The 10,237-nt window shown below is 37.5% G+C and overlaps 1 protein-coding gene across 2 annotated transcripts; it reads left to right on the top strand.

Moving 5' to 3' along the window:
- Nucleotides 1-1,512: 1,512 nt before the first annotated feature.
- On the top strand, nucleotides 1,513-9,901 carry LOC107862801 (tubulin-folding cofactor B). 2 transcript variants are annotated; one of them, XM_016708464.2, is made up of 9 exons: nucleotides 1,513-1,706; nucleotides 1,870-2,024; nucleotides 3,357-3,508; nucleotides 3,677-3,795; nucleotides 3,948-4,009; nucleotides 4,340-4,381; nucleotides 7,161-7,294; nucleotides 8,572-8,641; nucleotides 9,495-9,901. In XM_016708464.2, exons 2-9 carry the CDS (start codon nucleotides 1,920-1,922, stop codon nucleotides 9,540-9,542), a joined length of 732 nt encoding a protein of 243 aa, XP_016563950.2. In that variant the 5' UTR covers nucleotides 1,513-1,706; nucleotides 1,870-1,919; the 3' UTR covers nucleotides 9,543-9,901. The 2 variants fall into 2 exon arrangements, with proteins under 2 accessions (XP_016563950.2, XP_047265543.1); XM_047409587.1 differs by having other exon boundaries at nucleotides 1,560-1,761.
- The last annotated feature ends 336 nt before the right edge of the window (nucleotides 9,902-10,237 follow it).

The raw sequence follows: 10,237 nt of genomic DNA, 5'->3' as shown, positions 1-10,237 counted from the left end.
AACGGTCAATATTATTTAGATTTCTTCCAACATAGGGTCATCTATCGCGGCAGATGAATGATCAGTTGGAAAAATTAAGTCTTGGACTTTTCCTGTAGGAAGAGTTGGTAGGATTTTATCCAACAGGAGGTTCATCTGTTGCATCAGATCATTAATTTGATGGTTCTTCCATTTCACCAGATGGTTAATTAGTTGCATCAAATTTTTTATCCGAAGCTTATTCTGTTGCAATATATGGTAAATTTATTGTATCAGATTATTAATCTGTTACATCAGAATTGTAATCTGATGGTCCTCTGGTGCATCAGATGGTTGATCTATTGCATCATATGATAAATCTGTTGCATCAGATGGTTAATATGTTGCACGAGATGGGTAATCTGTCGGATTTAATATGTTGCACGAGATGGGAAATCTGTCGGAGGAAATAGTAGCACGATTTTGTTAAACAAAAAACAACAATTTCACCATTTTTTACCAAGAACAAGAATAGAACAAATCAAACCAAATTGTCTTTTTGTTTTTATAAACACAAACAATAAAAATCAAACTTCAAAAAAATGCAACAAACAACAAAATATCATAATTCACTTCGAAAAGAGAAGAGAAGAAATACCAGAAATTAAGGTTTTATTTAGACCGCATTTCAAATTAGTGCAACAAATATTGAAATTGTTAATCAATACTATAAGAGAAGTTGGCTCAAGTTCCTCGTTTTCTTCAAAACTAAAAAGGCCATAAATTTTTATCTGTGAAAGAAGAAAAGGACCGATGAAGAATTCAAAGCTGTTGTGGCCGGAGAGCAAGGCTGTCACATCGATTGAAGTCGAAAAAGAACTTGAAGCCCAACTATTTGTAGTCGGATATTGAAGTCGCCGAGGATTGAAATGAGAAATTTGCAGAACAGTTGGTTGGGAGAGAGTTGAGAAAAACTGTCGAGAGAAGGATGAGAGACAGGTTGATTGAATTGAAGAGGGGAACTCAAAGCCCAACTATTTGTCGTCGGGGGTTGAAGGGGAAATTTTGCAGAACTATTGGTTGGGAGAGAGTTGAGAGAAGCTATCGAGAGAGAGGAGAGAGTGGTTGATTTGGATTGAAGAGGGCGTGGGTTGGGTTGATTTGTATTTTTGAAAAGATTAGAAAGCTTTGAAAATATTAATCAAGTGCACAATTAACTTGATCAAGTTTTCTAACAATGTTTGACCCTATCTGTTGGTCAATGTCACCAATCCTTCATTCAAGATTTAAAAGACACCTATTCTTCAATTTTCTCTAGTAACTTAAAGTACTACTTTCTCCATTTAAAAAAGAATAACTTACTTTTCTTTTTGTCTGTTTAAAAAAGAATGACCCCTTTTTTTTTATAATATTTTAATTTTAACTTTTCACATGACATATTTAGGATCACAAAATTAAAAAATATTTTGATATATTTGATACAACTTTAATTTAAAACTACACGATTTAAAAGTATTTTTTTATATTTTATTTGAAACTCCAGTATTTTATTTTGTAAGACCATGGTGCACAAAACTTTAAGTAGAGCAGCCACTGTGTTTTGTCACTAGAAAATAGAAATATTCAAATTTTAACACTCTGAAAATCAGTTCTCTCTCTCTACAGACCGGTAGTGCGATCTCTCTCTCTCTTCGGGTGCTGTGGTCTGTGGAGAAGGCTAAATTCCGAATTCGAACTTCTCTTTTCAGGTAACAATTCCCGGACCCAAACATAGCGGTAGCTTTAGCGCATCGGACATCCTATGTATGGCTGGGTTGTGTTTTTTTATTGTCTATGATCGATCTGAGTTTCAACCTGTGAATTTTACTCTAATTTCCTTAACCACATTTTCGCTCTCTTTTATTTGTGCAGAAGACACAGAAAATAATAATTAGAAAAAACAGTGGTGAGTTTGAAGGATAATGGCTGCTTCTCAGTTACAGATTGGAGGTGATGAATCCGTCCTTTTACGGGTTACTCACTCCAATATGAAGACTTTTTCTCCTGAAATCCGTTTTTCTCTTCAGGTTTGCCTATTTCTCACCTTCATTTACTACTGCTTGTCCCAGTTATGCTGTTATTCTTCATTCATCAATGTTATTTCAAACTGATACTAGCAACCAGTGGCGTAACCAGGATTTTCACTAAGGGGTTTTAAACATTAAAAACGGAGTGTTTGTTATTGAACTTGGAACTTCAAGGTGGATTTTTAACCTCTAAACCACTGAGTCAAGCTCTAGTCTTGTGTTCACGGGGATCCAAAATCTGTATATACACAACAACAATAACAATAACAACATACCCAGTGTATTCCCACGAAGTGGAATCTAAGAGGGTAAAGTGTATGCAGTCCATACCACCACCTTAGATGAAGTAGAGAGTCTGTATACGGTAGACCTTCGGCTAAGGACAGATAACAGTATAACCACAAAAAACATAAAAATAAACAACAAAATGGGATAACACACTGCTAGATAATAAAAGAAATAAGTTATCGACAGAGTAATACACTAAACTATCTATTCGAGATTACAAAACATCCTCAGAACACTATGCACATGAAACTACAGGCATAGATACAAACTATGCAATCCTCCCTATTACTACGGACGCACTCCTACCCACTAACCCACTACCCTAATTCACTTCCTCCACACCTTCCTATCAAGGGTCATGTCTTCTGTGTAAGCTGCAGCCGCTCCATGTCATGCCTAATCACTTCCCTCCAATATTTGATGTTTCTTCGGCCTACCTCTACCACGCCTAAAACCATCCCTAGCCAGCCTCTCGCATCTCCGTACTGGAGCATTCGTAATTTTTTGCCGATCCCCTGGATCTGCCCCTGCCAGCAGCATTATCTCAAAGAAGCATAATACGGTCACATACAATCTACTGCTCTAGAAAATACTTTCGACCTGGATTCTTGGTTAGTTGTGCAGAAGTACAGGTAATAGAGTGTACGACACTTTCCATTCATCTCAAGCCACTTGCAAGCTGTAAACCTATTATGTTCTCATATTCTACAAGTAACCAGGCTCATGAAGTGTCATTTTATTTGAACCCCGACATTATTTTTTTATAGTCACTCTTTAACCATAATCATGGTGGTAATTTAGACAGCAATGTATAAGTAGAACTTAGACTACAAATCCGCAAAGACATATTGTCGGTGTACCACTGTTCTCGACTTATTGATGAGTTGTTATTAGTTAGACTTCCAAATGGATCATCTTTGATATATCAATAATAATGATTGAAAAACTCGTCATTTTGAGTATACTCGTTGTGAAAAAAGTCCTTTTAGCAGTTGTAATATCCACTGAGTTGTGCATTACAGTCCAGTTTCTCTTTGTTTTTAGATGACAGTGGAAGCCGTGAAAGACAAGCTTTGGAGAAAGTGTGGTACTTCTGTCGATTCAATGTCCCTAGAGCTCTATGATGAAACTGGTGCTAAAATCTCAGTCCTAAGCGATAATGCAAGACCGCTTGGTTTTTATTCTCCACTGGATGGGTTAGTAGAACACTACTAGTTCAAGAGCTATTACATTATACTTATCCATTTCTAGATAACCAACTCTTTATACTAGCTATTGGAATCATATCATGTCTTCATTTTGTGCTGAAAGAACTTGAACTGATATGGACATATATTTTTTGATTAACCAGTCTGTCTTTGCAGTTATCGCCTACATGTCATTGATCTCGATCCATCATCAGTGACTTCTGGAGGTTGGCTCGAGGACACATCACTTGTGGAGAAGTATACTATCTCTGAAGAGGCTTATGGGAAACTTGGTGGTAAATGTTGACTCATTGGTTTTATACAAATGTCTTAAGACATTTCTCACAATTCCCTTCATATTTATCTTGATAGTAATGATTTACCTGGTGATGTCATGAAGCTATCTGTGATGGATCCTAGAGTTGATAAGTTTGTTGTGACTTTCTAGGTACTTTCAGAAAATTCAAGGAAACATTGCCGCTTAAACAACCCCCTGGTCAAGAATCTAAAGTAAGTTTTTAACACAACATTGTGGACCTCCCTTAAAATTTATTATGTCATTGCTTATTGTATAGGATCTTAAATAACTATGCTGTTTCAGAATATCAACTTTACCTCTAAATTATCCCTACAACAATCCTATTATAATGTCCCAATAATGTGTGGTGGAGAGTAAGAGAAAAAGGTTGTCACTTGGTTGTTAAATCATGTTGTAAGAGAAGAGCTTTTTGGCACGATAATTCTAATCACTTAATTATTTACTTTTCATTTGTGTCACGATTGCTGTATTTTGCAACTCTAGGTCTTTTATTCATTTCTACACTTGGCTTTGTCAAACAGATATCTGACAACGACATGGAAGATCTTTGTGCAAATATTAAGGTTAGTGATCTCCATCTTTAGTGCAGTTCTCCGTCCAACTTCTTAATATGTCTACATCATACCCCTCGGGGTGCGATCCTTTCCCTGACCCTGCTAACGCAGGATGCTTTGTACACTGGGCTGTCATATTGAAGTAGTAAATACATTCTTGACCTTACTTCAATCTTCAACTTTTCTCATATGAGCCTTTTAGTTATACAGTAATTGAGGATAACTTCTTGTGTACATTTATTTATACACAACCTCTTGCTGAAGAAGAGAATTTGTGTCATGATTGCCATAGAAGATGCGAATTACAAAATAAAATACTTGACTAAACCATTTACCCAAATTAATCTCCTGTATCCTTACGTCCTTTTAAACAATTTCAGACAATGTATCTACTGCGACTAAAAGCTCATCCGACCTCAATTAAAAGTATAAACAAATAAACAGGAAAAAAAAGGTTCAACTTTGTTGTCTGAATGTATAATTGAAGTTTGACATATACGATGGAGGGAAGACCCGGGTGAGAACGGCGGGAGGAGACTCAGAGCATTTTTCGGTCGAGGCAGGGTTGCATCAGGGTTTGACTCTTAGTCCGTTTCTGTTTGCGTTGGTGATAGACGTGTTGACACGGAGTATTCAAGGGGAGGTGCCGTGGTGTATGTTGTTCGCTACGATGTAGTGTTGATTGATGAGACGCGGGCGGGTGAATGAAGAATTGGAGGTTTGGAGGCAAACCGTTGAATCTAAGGGGTTCAGGTTGAGTAGGTCCAAGATGGAATATATGGAATGTAAGTTTAGTGAGGTGAGGCAGGAGGATGATGTCGTGGTAAGGTTGGATTCCCAGGAGGTTCGAAAGGGGGATAGTTTTAGGTATCTTGGGTCTATGATTCAGGGGAATGACGAGATTGATGAGGATGTCTCTAACCGTATTGGAGCTGGTTGGATGAAATGGAGGCTCGCCTCGGGAGTGTTGTGTGACAAGAAGGTGCCACTAAAGTTTAAAGGTAAATTCTACAGAGCGGCAGTCCGTCCTGCTATGCTATATGGAGCAGAGTGTTGGCCAGTCAAGAACTCCCACATTTAAAAAATGAAGGTAGCGGAAATGAGAATGTTGCGTTGGATGTGTGGACTTACCAGAGGGGATAGAGTCAGGAATGTGACCGTTCGGGAGAAGGTCGGAGTGGCTTTGTTGGAAGATAAGATGCGCGAAGGAAGGTTGAGATGGTTTGGGCATGTGATGAGGAGGGGCACGGATGCCCCAGTTTGTAGGTGCGAGAGGTTAGCATTAGATGGCTTCAGAAGGAGGAGAGCTAGGCCGAAGAAGTACTGGAGGGAAGTGATTAGACATGATATGGAGCAACTTCTGCTTACCGAGGACATGACCCTAGATAGAAAGGTGTGGAGGTCGCGGATAAGGGTAGAAGGCTAGGTTGTGTGCGTGGATTTAGTAAGTAGTTAGAAGAGCTCAGGTTGAGTCGGGCTAGTAAACCTAGGATTGGGTCCAAAGATAGGAGCCCGGTCAGGCGGCCGTGGGTCTCTTTCTCCTATTGCGCTTATTTATTTTATTTCTTATTGCTCTGCCTTCTATTTTTATGTGTCTTATTCCTTGTCATGTTATGCCATCCATCTTGCTTCTTATTTAATTACGCTTTGGTCTACTTTTCTTTATCTTGAGCCGGGGATCTATCGAAAACAACCTCTCTACTTCTCTGGAGGTAGCGGTATGGACTGCGTACACTCTACTCTCCCCAGACCCCACTTGGTGGGAATACACTGGGTTTGTTGTTGTTGTTGTTGTTATTGTTGACTTGTAAGTAAGTTGTAGATATATAATCTCTAATAAGTTTTGCTTTTCATTTCTCAATTGCCTTTGCTGATACTTGATACTCCCTCTGTCCCAATTTACATGACACACTTTCCTTTTTAGTCGGTCCCAAAAAGAATGACACATTTCTATATCTAATAACAATTTAACTTTAATATATCCGCTTTACCCTTAATGAAATGATTTACAACCGCACAAACATCTTTGATTTATTTTAGACATCAAATTTTAAAAGTCTTCCTTTCTTTCTTAAACTCCATGCCAAGTCAAACTACATCACATAAATTGGGACTGAAGGAGTAGTATATTGTCAATATGTTTATTTGCATGACTACCTGTCACCAGTGGCGGAGCCAAAATTTTTACTAAGAGGGTTCAAAATCGAAAAAATTAAGCACACGAACTAGTCGAAGGGGGTTCACAATCAACTATATATACATAAAAAATAATTTTAACCATATATAAATAGAATAATTTTCCATCAAAGGGGTTCGGATGAACCCCCTAACCACAAGGTGGCTCTGCCACTGCCTGTCACACATGTTACAAACTATTTGTTAAAGAAAAGGATACTAACTTGGTTTCAATGTTCCAAATGAGTGATGTCATTTCTGGCCTTATTGTTGTGCTAACTATACCGGACTTGTGGTTCTGGTATGGTTTACTTAAAGCAACGACCAACTATCTTTTGAACCTCTGTTAAAAGTCTTAGGTCTCAATAAGAATTTGGTGGTTCAATTGTTAAATTTGTTAAAATTCTTCCTTCTCCTTCCTGTTTTTCTCTTCCTCTTTTTTTTCCCCACTGATGGTGCAGAAGAAGTGTTCTTCTCTGTACTTCTTCCTTTTATTTCTTCCTGCAAGTTTACCTTTCCTGGCTAAGAAGTCAGAAGAAGAATAATTCAGTGTTGTTATTATTATTATTTTTTTTTGGTTCAAATACAATTTTTGTTTTCTTCATGAAAACAGATAGGGGACAGATGTGAAGTGGAACCTGGAGAGAGAAGAGGCACGGTCAAATTTGTTGGTCGGGCAGAAACACTTGCACCTGGGTTTTGGGTTGGAATTAAGTTTGATGAACCAGCTGGAAAACATGATGGCATGTACGTCAGTAACACAAAGTTCTCATTTAAATCTTGTTTTGAAGTAGCAATACATATATGTTATTAACGGTAACCAGCAGTAGAGAGTTTATTCTCTGAGAAGCATGTGCTATGCAGGTCTTTTATGAATGACTTAGTTGCCTCCCTGTTTCCACTGAGTAGAGACCTTGTATTAGTTCATTGAGCCAATCCTTACTTTAGAAAATTTTGCCTTGTCTAGATGTCTACTAACTGTAGAACATGTCTGAGCTAACTCTTCATCTTTGGTGCTTTTGTGTCGGAAATTAATGTTATAGCCCAAGTTCTGAATTTCAAGGTGTCTTAACATTTCCTTGATCCATGGTGCCTGTTTAATCTTTGATGCTCTATTATATAGTAATTATAATTACTACTTTTGTATCAAATGCACTGATGACGGCCTACAGTTTCGATCCTTGCGTCCACAAGGGTAATCCATCTTAGGTTGCATTTATTATTTTGAAGAGATAAATTAGTTTTCTGTTATTGCCAAACTCAATCTGGTGTTTGCTATCCTGTTTCCGAATAGCAGCATATAGGTTTCTTCTTCTCCAGCTCTACCTAAATATTTAGTCAATTGATTAAACAAATTTAATGTTTTACAATTGGTGCGCACAAATTTATGGCAGAGAACATACTAACCTCAGTGCAATTGACTGTCTTTTCTGATGGGCAGATAATGATGCACACAACTATCAACACATGCATTCACCATATTAATTAAGAAAAAAAAAGATAAACAGTGTTGTGTTTGAACTACTGGGTTGCTAGAGAACCTAGAGGAGTGGAATAGCTAAATAGTTCTGACAAGGTTATAAACTTATAACTTGAGTTACTGCCAAAGTGCGGATGGTTGCTTAATCCATGCGGGATCTTGATATCAGATCTTTGCTTCCACAAGGGGTCGGGATAGGTTTCATTTTATGAAGAAAATAATGTATCAAAAGAAGAATCGTAATTTTGAAATTATAGGACATGATTGATAGGTAACCCACAGAGTCATGAGTAACAAATGATCTCTGCTCTGCTACATTATACAGTACAATACTTGGCCAGAGGCCTCTAAAGGTCCCTTGCTGCACATTCTTTTTTCCTTAGAAATCCTTGCCTTGTGCATTGAGACAACCATTTTCATTTTCACCCTGATTTCTTATTCCATACTTGCAATTTTACTTCTGAATAAATGTTATATATGGGAGACTGACGGTGTCTATAGTAATTGCTGCATCTAAAACAAAGCTATTCTCATATTTTCACAGGGTGAAAGGGAAACGTTACTTTGAGTGCCCTCCCCTTCATGGTGCAATGGTCCGACCAGACAAAGTAAAGGTTTGTACAATGGGTATCTTTGTTATATTCCACTGCCCTAATAAACTTGCCAGTTAATGTGCTTGTATCTGTTTCATGCTTTGGGTTGAACGTGGCACGATTCTATCTTTCCTAAGATGAATATATTTACACTTACTACCGTCAAAAAGTAAAGCTACTAGCTGTGTATACCAAGTTATGGAGTCTTATCAGGAGCATATACTAGTCTGTTCAGGCAATCACTTCCTAAAGCTAAAAACGTGATTTAGCTCCTGTGAAGTTGTTACTCCATCCGTCCATCTTTACGTTTCAGTATATTAAAAATAGTTGTCCAACTTTATCCATTCCAAAAAAAAATAGTTGTCCAACTTTACTTGTCCAGTTTGAAAAAACAAGAGATAATTACCATTTTGTGTCTATTTTACCTTTGTTATTAAATTTTATTTACTTTGCAACATTTAGATGGCTTATAATTAATAGGGGTGATATAGTAAAGTTGTCCTTTTATTTATGTTTGTTAATGAGTGTGCAAGTCAAACATCGACAAATAAAGATGGATGGGAAGAGTAATAAAGAAGGCATTTAAGCATTAATTATGGGGCGTTAACTGTTAAGTTCTGTGATTATAGGAAGTTACAGAACAGGGTGTGTATTTGACTTGATTTAATCTGGTTGAACCAAGACTAAAATTTTGAAACTTCATATTCATAAACGAGTGAAGAAATTAGAAATGATTTTCCCAGAAACGACTGCATCCCTCCCCTTGACTAACTTCCTCTTATTGGAACGAAAAGGTGAAATCATTTATGTTAGTGTGGTGGTAAGTTACACTAAATCTGAACTTTTGACGCAGACTCTGTCTTTTGTATTGCAGATTGGAGATTATCCAGAAAAAGATCCCTTTGAGGATGAGGAAATTTAAGTGCATAGGATTCCCCTATTTGCTGTTCCTTTGGTTTGATATTTTAATGGATGGGAGATGCCTGTTTCAACTATCTAGCTGAGCCAAAAAGATGGTCGAGCCTAGCGTAATTAAAAGTCACGAAAATGATGATTTCACGTCGATGATGAAACCTGAGTGAATTAAACATTTAGATGGCAGTTGCATACAGATTGCTGCACTCAAGTATGAAACCTGAGTAAATTAAACATTTAGCCGGCAGTTGCATACAGTGTCTCTGTTTTAATGATTGATCATCAGTAAACCATGTAAGCAAAGTCTTCCAGAGATTTTTATTTGAGTGGATAGAAACTGGTGACGGGGTTCACTTTCATTACCAACAGGCTTCATAGCAACAGTAATGATGCATATCGTATCCTGTAAAAGTTCCCCACCGACTTCGAGTTCTCCAACTTTGATGCTCTGCCCTGAAGTTGAAAGGAACTTAAACTAACATTCAGACTCTCCAGTCTCATGGTGCCTGGCTGAGAACCTCTTCCCTCAATATATCGCAACCTATCAATTTATGCAGCTTGAAATTAACAAAGGTCAATTACCAATTCAGGCTATTGGGGATAGGATAAAGTTGAACTCAAGAACATGTGACGGGCTTTTGTCACTTGTACGTTTTACTACTGTAGTTTTTATCAAAGGTAAGTAATAAGTGAAACCAGAGG

The sequence above is a fragment of the Capsicum annuum genome, chromosome 3 (genome assembly GCF_002878395.1).
Source record: "Capsicum annuum cultivar UCD-10X-F1 chromosome 3, UCD10Xv1.1, whole genome shotgun sequence".
NCBI classification, from domain to species: domain Eukaryota; kingdom Viridiplantae; phylum Streptophyta; class Magnoliopsida; order Solanales; family Solanaceae; genus Capsicum; species Capsicum annuum.
The sequence above is the reverse complement of the archived record's forward strand: the minus strand, read 5'-3'. Positions and strand labels throughout refer to the sequence as shown.

What these genes read in the sequence shown, in the direction of transcription:
- LOC107862801 (XM_016708464.2), top strand. Translation starts at nt 1,920, where the DNA reads ATGGCTGCTTCTCAGTTACAGATTGGAGGTGATGAATCCGTCCTTTTA. An exon ending in GGCTTATGGGAAACTTGGTG is followed by an intron (nt 3,796 to 3,947) that starts GTAAATGTTGAC and finishes GTGACTTTCTAG; the next exon opens with GTACTTTCAGAAAATTCAAG. An exon ending in CCCCTGGTCAAGAATCTAAA is followed by an intron (nt 4,010 to 4,339) that starts GTAAGTTTTTAA and finishes TTTGTCAAACAG; the next exon opens with ATATCTGACAACGACATGGA.